The 19,176-nt window shown below is 31.0% G+C and overlaps 1 protein-coding gene and 1 long non-coding RNA gene across 2 annotated transcripts; both read left to right on the top strand.

Annotated features, from left to right (window-relative positions):
• Positions 1-2,822: 2,822 nt before the first annotated feature.
• Positions 2,823-6,917, top strand: LOC145820911 (uncharacterized). The gene is made up of 3 exons (XR_014362949.1): positions 2,823-4,764; positions 5,445-5,501; positions 6,327-6,917. It is a non-coding gene; the product is annotated as an uncharacterized LOC145820911 (long non-coding RNA).
• A 4,941-nt stretch (positions 6,918-11,858) lies between these two features.
• Positions 11,859-13,599, top strand: LOC114303761 (protein LURP-one-related 10). Its single transcript, XM_028248908.2, has 3 exons — positions 11,859-12,258; positions 13,026-13,253; positions 13,361-13,599. The coding sequence occupies exons 1-3, from the start codon at positions 11,893-11,895 to the stop codon at positions 13,502-13,504; spliced, it is 738 nt and encodes a 245-aa protein (XP_028104709.2). The 5' UTR covers positions 11,859-11,892; the 3' UTR covers positions 13,505-13,599.
• Positions 13,600-19,176: the final 5,577 nt, after the last annotated feature.

Raw genomic sequence — 19,176 nt, 5'->3', positions numbered from 1 at the left:
CCACTGCGAAAGGAGAATCTAAAGGAAGAGCCTATTAGAAAAATTGGCTTTCGAAAGAGTCATCAACATCGCCAGAGACGGACATTTCTCTTCAAATCCCGAAGCCTCGATCTGTCTCGATGGTCTCAGTTTCTCCGATCAACAAATCGAGAAAGAAGATGACCAGAGCGATATCGGAGACCGATCTCAGAGAGCTTTCAGTCTCCAAACGAAGGCCGTTGTTGCTGGCGATTGCGGTGGAGGAAGAGGAGGAGAGAGAGGAGGGTTTTGATTTGAGATCGGATTCGTTGGATCGAGTGTTGTTTTTAGGCTCTGGATTGGATGAGATTGTGGTTGATGAGGAGTATGATGTTGTTGGGGTAAGGGATTGGAATGCTGATGAATAAATTGCTGAAAAGCATCTTTCTAACACTTTATTTTGTGAAAAACATCTTTAACTACCTCTTTTTCGTACTGGATCAATTGTTATGGCATGCAGATTTCTCTAAATGATGGCATTTGTGCCAACTTGAGGTCTTGGATTGCAAGAAGGTTGCATGGCCGAACTCTGTAACTGAAGAGAAGTATTGTGTTGAGGACTGTGGGTGGCCTTTAAAAGAGTTTGCATATGAGTGCAAAATAAACCTTTTGACAGGTCGAACTCGTCAGGTACTTTATTTGTGTCTTTTTTGGTTTGTTTGATGTTGTTTCCCTCATCTTTAGCAATCACAAGCTATGATATTTAGAATTGCAACGTGTGTTTGTGACCATTATTTTTATCACATCTGGTTTGTGGCTGTGAAGAATTATAAGGTGTTACAATTTGCTCGACTTTTTTTTATCAGTTTTATTAATGAATCAAATTAAGAAAATGAAGAACTTCACTTCAAATCTAGAAAAAGAAAAAAGTTAGTAGCTTGCAGTTCTAAATGCATCATGCAGAAGATGGCTTTACTGCCAGACAAACAGCAAATTTCAAGATTTTAATTTTTTTGCTTTGCAAAGCCTCATTTTGAAATGCGATGCAGATTCGAGCACAATTGGCTGCTTGTGGTGCACCGATAGTGGGTGACTCAATGTACATGCCTCCTGCAATTGCAGAGATGATCAGTCTTGGGCTTAATCTATTTGGAAAGTACAAGAAACAATGCACAAGTGAGTATGATAAAATAATGGCTATGCAGGAGTGGATTCATACGGTTCAGGTGAGCAAACCTGGGCTTTTTCTTTAGTATTTATATTTCTATCTTTGGGTAATCTTTGGATAATCTTTACTCTAATCTTTAGTCTTTACTGATAATGATCTCTGCTCTAATCTTTTGATTGAAACATTAATTAAGCTTGATTTGGATAATCTTTGCTCTAATCTTTTGATTGAAACATTAATTAATCTTTAGTCTTTGGGTAATCTTTGGATAATCTTTAATCTTTTGATTGAAACATTAATTAATCTTTGGTCTTTACTAAACTCTAATCTAATTTTATAATCTCTAATCTCTAATCTTTAGTCTTTACTAAACTCTAATATAATTTTATAACTAATTAATTAATTTCAACATTAATTTTTGTGATTGAAACATTTAAACATTGATTCGGACATTTTTTTTGTGTGTGTCTTTATATATAAATTAACTATATTGGTTATCATTTTTTTTCAAAATAAAAAGTTTAAATTCACAAAATATGTTTGAGACACCGATATAAGACAAAATATGAGCCTACATGTGTGAATTTCACATACGTATCGTATTTAGTGAATTTTTTCTATATTCGTTTTTTTAAAAATTATGATGATAACATACAATGTACCAAAAATTGATACTAAAGGCCATTTTAATTTCTCTTTTGAACTTGAAATAGATGATACGAAATCCAAAAGAAAGAAACACTTCACATGTTCCAAAAACATGATGAATCAAAAATGCCTGCCCAAAATATAAATTAAAAAATTAAAAAAGGGTATTTGAAATCCAAATGCATGATCTGTATTTTTTTTTCCCAATGAAGGTGATAAGGTCAAACATTCTTGGACTCGAAAAATTTAAGGCCAAGATTTGTCAACAATGGTACAACCATTCAATTCTTTATTAATCAATTTACTAAAAGTACTATTATTCAACAATGGTAAAACTATTATTTATATTTAACAGTATAAACTTGACTTTCCACACCCACAAAAGAAAAAATAAAAAAATAAAAAATAATTTGACACTTTGATATAGTGCTCTACAACCGCTCATGTTAGTACAGATTTTATTAAATTTATCAATTTTTAATGATTTTAATAATTTTCAACATACACCACTATTGTTGATAATAATAATAAAAAAATCACTAAAATCTTAAGATTTTCAATCTGTTTTTATAATTTTATTCACAAAACTTTTTCATAAATTTCCGATTTTAACAATTTTATTGGTTAACAAGTTAGGTCATGTTTGGTAGTTAGCAAAGGGTAGATCTCTCCTTCAGCCTTATTTTCCTCCATTCAACATTGATTTGTGTAGCAAAAACCTGGCCAAATTTTAGCCACAATCTTGGGTTTTTTAGTAAAGAGCAACTCAAGGTAGGTTGATAACCAAAGCAATAGACTATTTTCTTATCAAAATTTTCCAAATTAAATGAACCCATAAGTGGCAATGAAATCAGTGAAAGAGGATAAGAGTAGGCCAACATAAAGTGGACTTTATGCCTAAAAATCACATCCGAATTTCTAATATCTTTGTCATGTGAGTTTTGGACAAAACCCCTATTAGTTGTTTGGTTGGTTTCTTTCCTCCTATGAAGTATGAAGTCCTACTCTATTCAATTGCATTGGTACTAGGTGCATAATTTGGTACAAATCACTTGGTAGGGGTTTTGAATAAGTCCTACTCTATTCAATTTCTAATATCTTTGTCATGTCTAAAAAGTATGTATTCACTGCAATCGACGTCACTTTATCAATATGGATTTAGTAATAGTCATTTCTCTTTCAAGGCTTTTTTTTTTCATTTATTAGTATTCAGCACTTTAACAAGTTTGTAAGATAGCAAAATACAATTACTTCTCGAATAATGATATACAAGTAAAATAAAATACATATATAATGACATGGTTGAACTTAAACTCTATCAAGATGGTTTTAAATTATAAAACTATCATAGTTGTATTATTGTAGTAAAAAATTCTATAAGCATATCCAAGCGAGAGAGGAAGATTACAAATCGTATGAGATTGGACTTTGATCACATCTTTATGTATTTTATATATTCAAATTGTTTTGATATATTATTATTTTTTTGATTACAAATTGTTTGATGAATTATCTCTTCACATAACTACGTAACAACCTTTAACTACTACTTTTTTCGTGAACTTTTTTTGTGAACTCTGTCCCTCTCTCTCTCTCTTTCTCTCTATGCTTCTCTATGCTTCAAGTTTTAGTTGGATAAATTGTTGTTTGTTGGTGGAATTGATGTTTTTGTTTATCATCATTTCTGTTTCTGGTTTATTGTTTGGTGGTTGCCTACAGATGAAATTTATTGTTTGAGCTTCTCACGAGGTTGTTTCTCTTTTTGATTATTTGTTTTTATTGATTGATTAATAACATATTTTGTGTAAGCTAAATTTTTTTATTTGTAGTTAGTATAGAGTATGTATGTGTTCAAATTGTGAGATGGGTTTTTATATTTGGTTAAACATTCTGGAGAGTAATTGAGGGAATTACTGACTTCTTTCAGTTAGCAATGGTTTTAGTTCTGAGTTTTTGAATTCTGCTTCGAAGCTCTCGCAGGTTTGATGATCTTCACAATCTTCTCTTTGTTATGTTTCTTTTTCATTTTTTATTTATGTAGCTTTCAATTTATATGGATTGATGTTTCTAAACCTTAAACTAATATGTATTTGTTTCACTTTTTTGTGTTGTCAGGCATGGGTCTTGACATAGATCTATATTCAGTAGCACACTCGATTAAGTAGAATTTGGGACCATCACTTAACAATGTCCTTTTATTTCATTTTTTATTTTATTTTATATCATTTAATTTTAAATTTTATTTATGTTTCCATTATTTGCAAGTACATTTTAGAAAGGAGCTTCATGAAATATAAAATTCAATTCACTTACAGGTGAAGACTTTGATTGTGAAAGTTGTTATCTGTCATACAAAAACTGGTATGTATAGTTGATCGCTCCTCTCTTGCTATAATCATCCATGTCCTTTTATTTCATTTTTTATTTTATTTTATTTTTAATTTTATTTATTTATTTTTCCATTACTTGCAAGTGCATTTTGGAAAGGAGCTTCATGAAATATAAAATTCAGTTCATTTACAGGTGAGGATTTTGATTGTGATAGTTGTTATCTGTCATACAAAAACTGGTATGTATAATTGATCTCTCCTCTCTTGCTGTAATCATTTGCTTCTGATATGGCATATTTAAGGATCCCTCGAATAATCTACTTTAGTAATTGCAATTCCGTTTAAAGATTTACCTTATTCCCATTACATGTCGGTGGAACATGATGAAGTCCAGTCCCACTAATCTCCTTGCATGGCTTGAACACTTTGTAGGCTTATGCCTGAAGCCTGAACTTTGGTGGTGCTTCTTAACGTTCAAGTTGTTAGCAGTTCATGTTTCCCAAACTATAGATCATTGTGAGAAGTGGGGCTGAAATTAGTGTCGAAATTCCTGCATGGTCAACTGGTTGAACAAAAGAAGAGTTTGATCCTAGATCAAAAGTTGCATGGAAACTAGCATAAAGATGGAAGGGCTCATCAAGAGATCAAAACATTGAGAAAGTAAATCCTTTAAAAAGTATAGAAAATAGACGGTGCAAAGACATTACCATTTTTTCAATATGTAGTGCATGGACATTACCATACATAAATATGAAAACACATGAATATGTTTCTTTATCTACATGTTAAGACTGTTTAGCTGATTGAAAGCATTGGCCTCACCTTTATTTTTTTATTTAATTTGATACTTTTGTAAACAACCCAACTTTCTCCCTAATATCTTATAGAAACTGTTAAATTTAAACACCTGAAAGGCAGTATTGTTATGGTGTGTTACCACATTGCACCACTTGCATAACTTTAGTAGATATATGCTAAGAGTGCTTACAATTTTGTTTGACTTGAAATTCTTAACTTTTTTATACGCATGTAAGAAAATGTGCATAATTTGTCATGGTTAAACATTACAATTTTGTTTGACTTGAAAGTCTTAAATTTTTTATACACATGTAAGAAAATGTGCATAATTTGTCATGGTTAAACATTACGATGTTGTTTTTATTTATCTTTTCTTTTCCTTTTCTGTCTTTCATTTAAAAAGAGAGAAGATATTATGGATGTGTTCAAAGTCTTTGACAATTTGCCCAAATTAAGGAATCTCATGAATATCATTGATAGTTCTTATGTTTCAATTGCCAAGAACTTTATTTTCATTGTCTTCTTCAACATTTCGTCAACAGGTGACACCATTTGCTATGCTCTCACACGCTGCAACTGGAATAAGAGGATCAACATTGGTAAGGCCAAAGATTCTCATTCCATTTTTTTTTTTTTTCTTTTGGATATTAGTGGAAAATTTTTAAAATATAACCCCTGATTTTCCTATATCCCGTCACAGGCAATGTATGGATTCATGCAGGTTGATATAAACATAAAATTTAATAAATATCTGTATGCTAATAATCGTTTATGACCATGCTAAAAGTTAGAAACAAATATAAGCAACGTGGAAAACTTATCAGTTTATGTTGCAAGTAGTTGTGCTTGATTTGATTACTTTTTGCTTGGTGCAATTGTAAAGGTCTTGGTGTTTAGTTTAGTGTGAACATGCAGGTCTAATAATAACAAAAAATAAAAAATAACAAGAATAAAAAGTCATCCAAAGGGATTGCCCCCATTTTGGTCTAATAACAACACAGACCCTTGTAACATCAATGGGGGCAATTTTGGCCACAATATTCTCCAACCAAGAAAGCAATATCAGAATAATGGTTCCAGACCTTTCTGTTCAACTCAAAAATAAATAAACTTATAATTTCACAGCCATTCCCATAAATATAATTTTGATTTCTGACAAACAAATAAGGTATGTGTACAGTACTTTTGAGATCGCACAATATGAACAAATATCATAGTTTTGTTTCATTCAAGCTAGAACAAACTCCTTTTGCTTACAATAGACATGTTTATAAACCAAATTCAATATTATATCACATAATTCCTAACCATATAGTCAATTTTCTATTAGGAATAGAACCCTAATTTAAAACAACATTATGCCAATAGGTGTTTGAACAATCATCTAAGTATTGCTGACCTCTAATTCCAGTTCTGCATGCCAGGTTGTTTTGGGAGATGATGAGCAGAAACCGGTTCAATGAGAGAAGAATAGTTTTGGCCTCAGAGAGAGAGGATGACTTATTGAGAGAATTCATGAAAAGGCAAGGAATTGGACACTAGTTAAGAATTGTAGGCAAGTAATCTTATTGACACTTTATTTTTTTTTTTCTTTTTCCTTTTTTAAATGTTGTGACTGAGGCCGACTGAACACACACACAATTAATGAAATGTTTGATTCTTTAATGAGAAATGGGTGTTAATTTTTTTATTTATAAAATGGGTTTTTCTATATTATGAGTTTTTCGATTGTTTGCTAAATACTCATAAATATATACAGATCTATAAATACTTCTGAGTTTGCTAAATACTCTTTAAATACTGATATGGATTTTCCTATATTTATTGGGCTTTTGTGTTTTTCTATTTTTTTTCCCCCCTTTATTTGGGAGTGGGGATTGGTAAGTTGTGATAAAAATATATATATATATATAGTTTCAGCATTGCCTATTACTTTTTTAAGACCCTATAAACAATTGTCCCCTTACTGTATGCTGTTGATTTGTTATTTTATCCATTGAATTTTATTATATCAGTTTAGTTTTATAGTTTATTTAATTTCAATCTAAATTTTGTTGGCTGTTGCCCATGAGCTAACCAAATAGATCCAAAGGGCCTGGTTTGATTTTTTGCTTATGGCCATGTATTGCTTAACAAATATTGAAAATTTATTTGAGGTTGGAAGCAAAATGAATCTGAATGGGTGTAGGTGAACATTGAAGAAGATGATGGAGGGTTACATACACAAAATTGATGGAACTAAAGTGATATAATAAATGGCTTTGGGTTTTTGGAAGAAAATAAATGGGGGTTTTTTAAGCTGTATTGATTTGTAAATGATGGGAGAATTAAGTCAGTCAGAGTTTGTTGTTGAATTACCAAGCGAAGAGTTTGCTTTTTGAATTTTATTTTATTAAATTCTTTTTTAAGAACACGTATTTTTTAAATTTTCCTTATAACCTTATGTGATCAATTAAATGAAGTTTCAAAAAGAAAGAGTTGAAAAAAATAAAATCCAAAGAAAATATTGACTGATTTTTATAAATTAATATTTTTATCAATCATTAATTTGTATCTGTGTTGATAGTGTGTTTTGTTTGTTTGTAGTGTTTCCATTGGGTAACCAATTATTATTTTGCAACAATGTTTGTGTTTGGTTTGAATTGGTGGTTATAAAAAAACATTTCATTTGTGTGACAATGCATGTGTTTGTTTTGAATTGGGTAGTCTATTTTAATTATCATATTGGCTTTTTTTTCCTGTATTTTACAGGTGGATGAAGACTACAAGCGAATGGTAATATTGACTCTCTTTTTACAGGTCTACATTTTTTCAGGCTTAAGTTTTTCTTATCTCTCTAATAATTTTGTATTTATTATTGTGTAAACTAAACGTGCACTTCTTTGATTGATGAGTGTTGAAAGAGGGGCAATCTTGAGTGAGCAACAATTCAAACGGGCAGAATTTACACTATTTTTTGTTTTATCATTGACAAACTTTGAAAATGATTGACATTGTATAAAGTTAAAGATTATGGCAGATTAACGTTGTGTAAACTTATATATAAATTTGGTTTGGTTTGAGAGGTAAACATTTGGAGGTGTTTGTTATTTAGATTTTGATCAATAATACTATTTTCGTATTGGCATGGTGTGCTCCAAAGGGAGAACACCATTTTGTTGTTCCTTTTATCTGAAGTTGTGTTTATAATAAAGGGGATCTCCTTGCTCAAATGTATGTTATCTATTCATTTTTTGTATGTCATGGGAAAACAGATTAGGTATACTTGATTCTCAGTGTTCCTAGCTTAAAAGAGAATGACATATGAAAATTATTCAAACAAAATATTATTTACACCGTGCCTTTAGGCACGGGCATACACTAGTTTTTAATAAATTAGAGACACATACATTCAAATTTGAATAAACCCTAAACCAACAATGTCAGAAGAGGGGGAAGCAGAGTAAAAAAGAAAGAGAGACAGAGAAAGAGAGAGACAGAGAGAGACTGTGTCAGAGAGCTCAAGTGACAGAGAGAGAGATGCACGAACAGACCATGAGCGAAAGCGAAAGTGTGAGAGAGAGAGAGAGAGAGAGAGAGAGAGAGGGCCTGCGATGTGCGGCCATGACGGTGGTGAGTTATGACGGTGGTGATTTGTGCGGGGGACGGTAGCCATCGCAATGTTAACCGTACGGTAAGCTACGGTGAGGGGGATGCTTTTTGTGAGATTTGGTGAAGGACGGTGTGTGTGTTACAAAGTGTGAAGTTGTGTTGTATAACAGAGAGAGAGGCGCACGCGGAAATAAAGGAATTGGGGGGTTGAAAATTGAACCTTTAGCGACTAATTGCTCTATTTGTTGACAAAGGAATAGATATGCTGACTAAATTTTTTTTGTAGCTAAACGATGACTGAACAGCGACGAAAATATTAGTCGCCAAAAGTCCTATTTGGCGAATAATTTTAATTTCAGCCGGGAAAAACCAATATTGTTGATTAATTTGATTTTTTTGGGCCTAAAATGTGGACTAACAGCGACCGATATCCTTTTTAGTCGCTGAAAGTGGACTTTTTACTGACTGAATTTAAATTTAGCCGCCAAGAAATAATATTTATTGACTAAAATATTTTTGTAGTGATATCTTGAACCAACGCCGACAAATTTAAATTTTAGTCGCCAAAAAATGTACTTTCAACAACTAAAAATTGTTTAGTCACCAAAAATGGTCGCCAAAGGTGCGATTTCTTGTAGTGGTTGTAACTTGTGAATTCATTTAAGTTAACTAGTTGGAGTTAATTAAATAAATTTGATTTAAGTGATTAAGTAATAAAATCGTAATATGAGATGATTTTATGTATATGTATGGTATTACTATACCGCATGTCTTTTAATGTTATAATATAAGATTGCTTGGTGAGCTACTGATTTGTTAACCCTCTGCTTGTACATGTATACATAGAATATTTTTTAACTTGAGGATTAAACAGTTGGTTTTGCCATTTCATAGTTATAAGGTGATGATGTGCCATAGTGCCTTTATTTGTTTCTCATGCTTAGTGTCATTCTTGTAAATGGACCTTCTCTTTTATTGTAAACCTTTGGGTATTTTGTTTGTCAAGAATATGTTATATTTAATATAATACATGGAGAGTTGGTTTATGATTTCTTTCAATGATTTTTTTTCTTGTCTTGACTTGTGAAAATTAAAGAAAATGGTTAATAAAAAGGTTGTTGATAATAAAATGAATGAAAATGAGATTTCTTTAAAAAAATCTCACGCTTGGGTTAATTAGTTTCCATCTAATTAATCTTTGAAAATGGGGACGTGACAATAAACTAGTTACAATTGCACGAGTGCATATACATAGAATAGCCAAGAAATTTTCAACTCAATTAGTTTCTCCATGATCGACTTGAGATAATTTGAGACTTAAACAGAAATTCTAAATGTGAATTTTTATATTTTTTAATTATTTTTTTGCAAAGTATATTATTTAAAATTTAAATTTTCATTTTGAGATAAAAATTATTAATTAAATATTTAAATTTATTTATTTTTTAAATATTTGGAGGCTAATTGATTTTTAAGGTATAGTTTGAGAGGTAAAATGAAATTTCAAATAAAGTTTGGTATCACATCAGCACATTCCATTTGATTGTAGATGAAATAAGACTAGGGGTAAATTGATCAAATTTTAAAAGATTTAGTTGTCAAATTAAAATAAGACAAAGTCTGGGTGCCAAATTGATTTTGGCATAATAGTTTGGGGGACAATAATATTTCCTCTAAAATCAAGTAGGAATTACCACTCCTTAGAATAGCGATTAAGACCAAATATCATTCCAACATGTATAAAGAGGCTAGGTGTACATTATTTTTAGATCAAATCCTAAATTAATTCAATAAAGATTGCTGATATGATGATAACTAAATTAATTAAAAACTAAAAGTAAACTAAAGCAATATAAAACTGAATTGATATTGAAATTGATAATTTTAAGCGTATTGAATTCACCACTATTCTCCTAACTAGAGTTTATTGATTCACTTCATAAAAACTACTATTATGATGATAATGATGTATTGTGGCTACAAACTCTAATAACATCGTCAAGAATATTCATACATTCAAATCACGAGCATGAATCATCATCGGTTATGGTCATAGGTACGCCTTGTCTTCCATAAGTATGACTCATCCGACGATTTCAATATACGCAGAGAAATCCATTGTATAACTATATATCTAAAATCACATAAATTAAATACATACGAATTTGAATAACAAAAATGTTTTAGAGCTCTAATATAGGAGCTCTAATAGCTCTAATGGGAATGTAGGACCCACACTGATGTGATGTTTGTGCTTTGTCTTGTTTTTTTTTTGTTTTTTTATTGTTTGGACACATCACTAGAGCTCAAATTAGAGCTCTAGATTTAGAGCTCTCTAGCATCTCCCTTTGAATAAAGAACTTGATTGGAACGAAAATCTATAAATGTTATACAATTATTATCATAATAAATCAAATCCACGAAGAAAATACAAAAATCCTAATTACTTTATTAAGGTTTGATCAAATCCTAAGATGGAGAGTCTATCCACTCACGGTGGAGAAATCCAAAACTTCGGTTGAATCTCAATGAAAAGCTCTTTGGATCTCCTTTTCTTTCTTCTCTCTTGTGCATCCTCAATACTTGAGGCCCCAAATCTCCCCTTCAAAAGAAGTTACTAGCCTCCCTTTTATATACAACAATGTTAGAGATTCATATTTTGTTCCCACACAAATATATCCACAATGATGTGACAAGGGTGGTAGATCTCATATCATTAAGTGTTTAACCAATCAAAAACCGATACTTGCCAGATTACATCATTGTAGGTTGAATTGTGGAAAATTTATGAGGGTCTCAAACATTTTCTCTTTTATATATGCTAAAAACAACTCTAAAAATAATAAAATTCGGGATAAGTTGTGCTCGAGCATGTCACGTCTGTGCTCGAGCATAAAAAGGGAAATTTGTTTGCTCTTTTGACTTTCTAAACTTCATTTCCTCAACTTGATTTGGTTAGAAATAAAGAATTAAAGACTTAATTAGAATACATCCAGTAATAAATGCACTTTAGGGGGCTTAATTTATCAGTCAGATTGTTTTAGGACTTTGGCATATCTTTTTGTTGAAGCCTAATGGAAGTATTCTTTGTCATTTTACTCAGAATTGTGCGAGTTGGAACTTGTTTATTTCTTCTTCTCTCTACGAACAAGGCCAAAATGGTCAAATTTGAGACCAATCATCAAAAATTCGACCCTTTTTATGCTGAAGCATATCCAGTTTGATCTGGATTAAGCGAGTAACAGAACAACCAAAATGACTTTGAATTTTCATTCTTTCATGTTCTTGTGTAATACACGCGGCTTACTACTTTGACTTGGTCCCGGAATAATTCTAAATAAATTTGTTTACGCTATAACATTGTCCTGATCTACATCATATTGATTAGGACACCAAACAATGAGAACAACAAAAATATACGTACAAACATTCAACAGGGAATCGTTGAATTCATCTGCAGGCTATAAGAACCTCACTTCTCTCTCTCTCTCTCTCTCTCTCTCTCTCTCTCTCAATATGGCTCAACCAAGCTATTATTTACCCATAGCTAATCCAGTTTGGGTCATAGGTCCTCAGTATCGCCTTCCTTATCCTGTTGATCTTGCCATTGTTAGAAAGGTCTTGACCATAAAAGATGGTAATTTTACCATTACAGATATGAACGATAACATTTTGTTTAAAGTTAAAGGCCGCATATTAGCCCTTCATGATCGATGCACCTTACTGGATCCTGCTGGAAATCCTATTGTTACTTTACAGCAGAAGGTAATTAAATTCAATTCATTTATACCAAATTATTTGTGTTATTCTATGTATATTTATTGTTCTTGATAGGGCTGCGCGAGAAATCTAAAAAATTCGCAATCTGAACCGGTCCATTCCAATCCAGTAAGTTTGGATTGGTTTTTTTAATTCGTGGTTTGGTTTTGGTTTGAAAAATTAGAAAATCGGTCTCCGCGGATCGGTTTTAGATTTGAGTTCATGGTTCTGAATTAGAACCAAATCAAATCGTATATAAATTAAACTATGTACATACCATACACATTGCTGCTATTATTGTTGTTGTTGCTGCTATTCCTGTTGTTTTTTAAAATTATTTAGCATAATTTTTGTGTTGTATTGTTGTTGTCACAACAAAATGTTTGTTTGATGTAAGTTTTATACTTGCTACATGTTGAACAATACGTTTATTTACAAGATACTATGTTTGTTTAAGTTATGTTTCCGAAAATAATGGACAAGTTAATGTTAAACAATTTATGATAAGTTGAAAATTTTTAAAAATATTAAATGATTTTTATTGTGAACAAATTAGTTGAAGCTGTGGTTTCAAACCTAGTTGAACCATATTTAAATGGTTTGTTTTGAATTGATTCTATGATTTAAATGAATTTGCTTGGTTCCAATTTTTATAGAATCATAAATAATGAATTGATCCTAATTTTATCGTAAATGGAACCAATCTGACCATGCTCACCCCTTGATGTGCACATCTTCGAATAAAACCTTAAATAATGTTTTGGTGAATGCAGATGATGTCTATGCATAACAGATGGCAAGTGTTTAGGGGGGAGAGCAAAAACCCTGCGGATCTGATCTTTAGCGTTAAAAGATCTTCGGTCTTCCAACTCAAGCCCAAATTTAGCGTGTACTTAGCAAACAACACAGCCGAGGAGTTTTGTGATTTCAAGGTTGAGGGAAGCTGGTTCAATAGGTCCTGTGTCATTTACGCTGGCGAATCATCCACCATTGTTGCTCAAGTAAGGCATACTCCTCAAAAGTAAACAAAAACAAAAAGATATCTGCCAATTTTGTTGTACTGTGCATAGAACTAAATTCATTGACTTTGATGATTGTCGCAATGCAGATGCACAAGAAATACACTGCTGGCAGCATCTTGTTTGGGAAGGATAGGTTCATGGTGACTGTGTATCCTCATATTGATTATGCTTTCATCGCTGCGCTTATTGTTATTCTTGATGATATTGACAAACAGGCTAATGATGCCTAATTGATTTTTGTCGCAAGAAATCGCCTCATGTTATGTTGTTATGTAACTTTTATGGCTTTGTAATTTTTGTGCTCACAAATAAATATTTTCTTGTATTTTATATGGTTTATGCATACATGAAACGAATCTATATATGGTTTATGCATGTGCAATTGGACTGGGGTATATATATATATATATATATTAGATCCATTTTAAGTTTTAACAACGAATTTTGTTATAATTAATAACGTGCATATATGGATTTCACACTGTTGAATGAATAGAAACTTTGTGACCAAACTAGGCTGTATAGGAGCCGATACTTATAAGACTAAAGTCTTGTTTGGCATAAAGTAAAAAATTTAATAAGTCAAAAAGTTACTATCATATCATTTTATTTAATTCATATCACCTCTCTACCACATCACTTCAAACCCAACTCATATTTCATAAAAAAAGTCAAAAAATATACTTATTTAGGACATCCCAAACCACCCCTAAGGGGTGGTTTTGGATGTCTTAAATAAATGTATTTTTTGAATTTTTATAAAAAGATATATAAAAAAAATAGAGAGGAAATGTTGATTGATGTGACCTAAAAAAGATAAAAATATAGATTTATTTAGGTCTCGTTTGGGAAGTAATAGTTTTAGCCTAAAAACCAAAAAGTTACTAAAAAAAATTAAAAAGCCTACATTACGACATATAAGAGTTTTAGAGACCAATATTTTTAGTCTCTGAAAGCGAAAATTTTGTTGTAAAAGATATTTAGGGATCAATTTCTATCGTCGTGAGGATAGTTATTAAAAAGTCATTCCGAAAAGTCAAAAATAAGGCTTAGGGACAAAATAATTTGGTCTCAAAATGATTTATTTTTTTAAACAAAAAATTTGGTCCCAAAAGGATAATAATTCATCACTAATGTTCAATTTTCGTTGCTAAAAATATAATAACAATTTTCGCAACAAAAATATTTGGTCCTTAAAAAATAATTTTGTCCCTAAATTTTAGTCTCTGAAACCTTAACTTTTTGTGGTGCTATAACATATACCAAAAAGTCAAAAATTTCATTTCCTCTCTACTTTTTGGACATCTTTTCGTAAAAAATCAAAAAATCATTCCAAACATACAAATTTTTTTTTACTTCATATTTTAGTTAAAAAGTTACTAAAATAGCATATTGCCAAACGAGGTCTTAGTGTATAACAAACAAGGCTTAAGAACACAGTGAGAACTGCATGGCTGGGGTTGGATGGTTGGAAAACTCCTCCATTGCTAAAGTCCGAGACCTAGGAAGGAGTAAAGAGAAGGAAATATAGATAGAGTGGCCCAAGTCTTGATGTAAGTGATCTAGCTTGGCCCTTGCAGGCATACCAAGCTGTGCTTGGCCCATCTTCTAATGTGCTTGGCGCACATATTAATATATTTTTAAAAAATTGTATATTCTGCATAGAAATATATAAGACTTATAAGACGTTCTAAGGGCACACGCCAAACAAATTTTTTTATTTTTTCTATAGGTTTTGGATAACGAGGAGATATTTGCTGTTAAGGTTTTTGATATGGAGTTTTTTTTATTTTACTAGGATATTGAATATTAATATTAGAACAGGCATCCTAAAATTAAGTATGGGTATGGAGTCATGCTTTAAGTACATATGTATTACATATTGTATGATAATCTTAGATAAGGTTTTGAAATTATTTAGAAATTTATTTGAAATTAAATGTGATTTAGGAAAAAATTGAAATTTGTATCATCCATTCTATTCCTATGATGAGAAGCAAGAAAGATTCCTTTACTAGCGAAAGTGGGTATTTTTTCTTCAAATATCATATAAATTAGAGTATTTAAGTGTTTCAGTGGTGATAGATCCCACTAAAAATGGACCACTAAGCCAGCTCTAATGAGTTGGCAGTCCAGAAAAATAAAAAAAATAAAAAAAACAAAGAGCAAAACATCAAATCAATTAGGGGCACAGTATTTTTAGAGCTATTAGAGCTCATTGTTTTAGTGGTCTCAAACAATTTTCTTAAGTGTTTAAATTGAGTGTGGGTGTGGAACAAAAAACCTTAACAACAAATATCCTCTTTATCCATATTCTATAATACATACATATATATATATATATATATAAAATAAAAAAAATAAAATAAAAAAGAGCTTGTTTGCTGTGTGCCCTCTTGATTTAGAACGTCTTACAAAGTTTATAAATATATTTTTATGCAGAATATACATTTTTTAGTAGTGAATGAATTTGTTAAATGAGTTAAGATGTTTTAGTAAAAAGAGTTTTTTAGTCATTAAACTGGCTTTAAAGGCGCAGTGAAACAAAACTTAGAATTTTTTTGAAAATTAGTTGAAAATCTAAAATAAACCTATAAAAAAAACTAGTTTATTTCGCAAATTTACAACTTTATAAATTTGTTAACGACTTTTTAAAATAACTAAATTTAAACAAACTTACTAAAAGCCAACAAGTAGTTGTTTTAGCTTAAAAGTCAAAAAATTGTTAAAAAAATCAAAAAGCCTATAACATAGAACAAAAAGTCAAAGATTTTTTTTCTCTACTTTTTGCACATCTTTTCGTAAAAAGTTAAAAAGTCACTCCAAGCGTACTAGTTTTTTTTAACTTATATTTTAGCCAAAAATCAAAAAATTACTAAAATAATATGTTCCCAAACGAAACCTAAGACTTTCTTTAAACCAAATAAATAGACTTTGAAAACAACCAAATGAAGCCTAATGGAAAGAGGGATTCGTGGGCTAGATCAATACACAATAGTAATAATATATTTTTGTGGTTGGCAAATTGTGGAAGAAGTTATGTGGTTCGCTCATTAATAATGCAGGGTTTGATTGGGAAATTTGAGAAGTGATTTAGAAAGGAAAAATGAAAAGGTATATGAAATTAGGTGAAATATAGATATATTTTATTTATATTTTATCTATCTTTTTCATTTCTCTTTCTAAATTTCTTTTCAAATCTCTTAATTAAACACGGCATAAAAAGAGTGATATCCCAAAGTGGTAGTTCTTGACTTTTGGCAATGACTTGGGGAAATCAACATCAACATCAACATCAACATGGAATAAGAGAAGAGACAAAGGAGTAAAAAAGAGAGCTCAAAAATACTTGGTTGTTGGAATTTTGTTGGGAGGGTTGTGGAGGTTAATTGTATCCTCCACTGAACATGTATATAATGCCACCAAACTAGTGCTAGTCCAAGCAGAGCCGACTTTTGTGGCTGTGGTTTTGGTCTTTCTGCAATCAGTTTTTTACACTAATTTGTGATTTGCCCAACATAGGCCAACATTTGTTTTTATTCTTTTTTATATTTTGAAAATCACTGGGCCAGTGTTTGGTATAATTTATGTTTATAGTTATGATGTAGAAATAGTTTAAATAAGTTAAAAAAATTGATTATCCAAAAGTTTAAAAAAAAAAAAAAGTATTTCTAGTTTTTGTTATTTGATTACAAATGAAAAAAAGATGCATTAAAGAAACCCTTCATTTCGTGGCTCTTGCATGCGTCGACCAGACTAATGATTGACAGCAGATGTTGGAAATTTGGTTTTTATAGACTTATTTTGGATTAATTTTGAACCCAAATTCAAACGGAATCCACACGTCTATTGAGATGGGTTCGAGTGATGACAAATTCTGTGTTGATTGGTAACTCGATTAGACAAAACCATTTAACAGTAAATGAAAAGTTGATGTCATTTTCAATTTTGTGCAGTTAGAAGTTAAAGAGACAATGCGGATTGTTTTAATTGTGTTGTCCTGAGGTGAAACAAGGTGAGAGTTTGTATGTGTATATGATCTCTAAGTTGACACACTTGAGTGGGCCCACCCAAGTTTTATGAATGAGGAGTTATTAACCAAGCATACTTTTAACTTAACACTACACGCGCCGCTTAGTTCTAGAGAGATATAAGAGAGTTACAGAATATAGGTTTTCTTGTGTAGAATTGAGTATAATGCTGCTTCAATATTGCAAAAATCATTGCATCTTGCGAGATAGACGCTATGTCACACACTCGACTTGATCATCGACTTTGTTAATCTGCTTTCAATAAATGAAATACGTAAGTAAATTATTTTATTTGTTTGATTTGTTTTTGGTTTCTATTATACACAGAAGCTTGTTTTCAACTGAAGAATAGTGGATGTGTAAGGCATATTGTGCAATGGCGAAACTTAAACTTAGACCAAGTTTGGCAAGTTATCAAAAAATTAAAAAGTCAAAAAGTTATCACTATTCACTAAAAAATATATAAAAAAAATTAATATATAAATATACCTATTCCAAAAAAATCATTGCCCGTCAACCGTACTGGTGTCAAACTCCACCGCAGGTAAAGGAAAAAAAAATAACGTGTTTACATTCATTAACTTAAATGGTGAAGTTGGGCCCTTGGGGGTCTATCATGGGTCCCGTTTTGATAATCTGAACCGTTAATATGTAGAACTCGTCTAGTACTATATGCCTGTAAAAAATCACGTCTATCGAATATCGCTAACTACATGATCAAATCAATTTTGTATTAAAAATGTCAAAAAGTGTTATAGTTAACAGCTAACAAAAAAAAATTACACGATCATATAGTTATCGATATCCAATCAACGTGATTTTTTATAAATATATAGTACTCGACGAGTTCTACACATTGAACGGTTCCGATTAGAAAAACAAGACTAGTGGTGGCCCCTACAGGCCGAACAACACCTTCCAATCAAAGTCCAAAAAGGAGGTAATATTTTCTCATGTATTCACCCCACCGATGCACTGCCATTCCATACGCCTACTACACTATCTTCTCCCACACACTTCATTTATACAATTTTTTAATACACATTTTTTTCATAAAAAGTCAAAAACTTAACCCAAACATTCATATTTTTTTCTTCAACTTTTTAGTTTAAAAAGACAAAAAGTACATTTATTTAGAACATTCCAAACAACCCCTCAATTATTATGGTTGATATGGATAGGTGGGCAAATTTTAAGTAATTTTAAACAAAATGTATGGTAAGGACTACAATGCCACTAATACTTTTTTAAGGAGTGGGAATTAATTTTTGAATAAAAATTAATTATAAAAATATTATTATAATAAGGGAAAATTTTCAAATTTTAGGGTGGCGGTTTCCTCAAACATCTCTTTATAAGAGTTGAATTTCTAACTTTACACCAAAAAATGGTGTTACACAACTATTAGAATGAATTAGGGATGTAACTTGGGCGGGTTTGGTTGGATTGAGAGGTTATTTAAATCCAGCACAAGTTGTGCTAAGATCCGTCCAGGCCCACCCAGGCCCGAATTGAAAACCGAGATTGCCCGTCCAAACCCGACCCGAGTAACCCGAGTTGCTCAAGTTGCCCAAATTGTAAATGAATTTCAATTTTTTTTTTTAAAGCTACATTATTAAATTTTTAAAATTTGACTCTATTTACATTATATATATATATATAACATCATTAATACCACCAAAACAAATAATTTATATAATGTAAGAGAGATACCGCTATAGTAGTCTTTACAATTTATGAGTGAAAATAAAAAATAAAAAAAAAGTAAGATTTTATGTTATTCATATATATAACAATATATATTCAATATGATTTAATAATCTAAATTACTTTAATATCATGTAATGGCTAATAATTTATATGTATATTTA

Source organism: Camellia sinensis, chromosome 3 (assembly GCF_055761805.1).
Source record: "Camellia sinensis isolate YWXY chromosome 3, ASM5576180v1, whole genome shotgun sequence".
NCBI classification, from domain to species: domain Eukaryota; kingdom Viridiplantae; phylum Streptophyta; class Magnoliopsida; order Ericales; family Theaceae; genus Camellia; species Camellia sinensis.
Note: the sequence above shows the minus strand (reverse complement) of the source record. Positions and strands in the feature narration are given on the sequence as shown.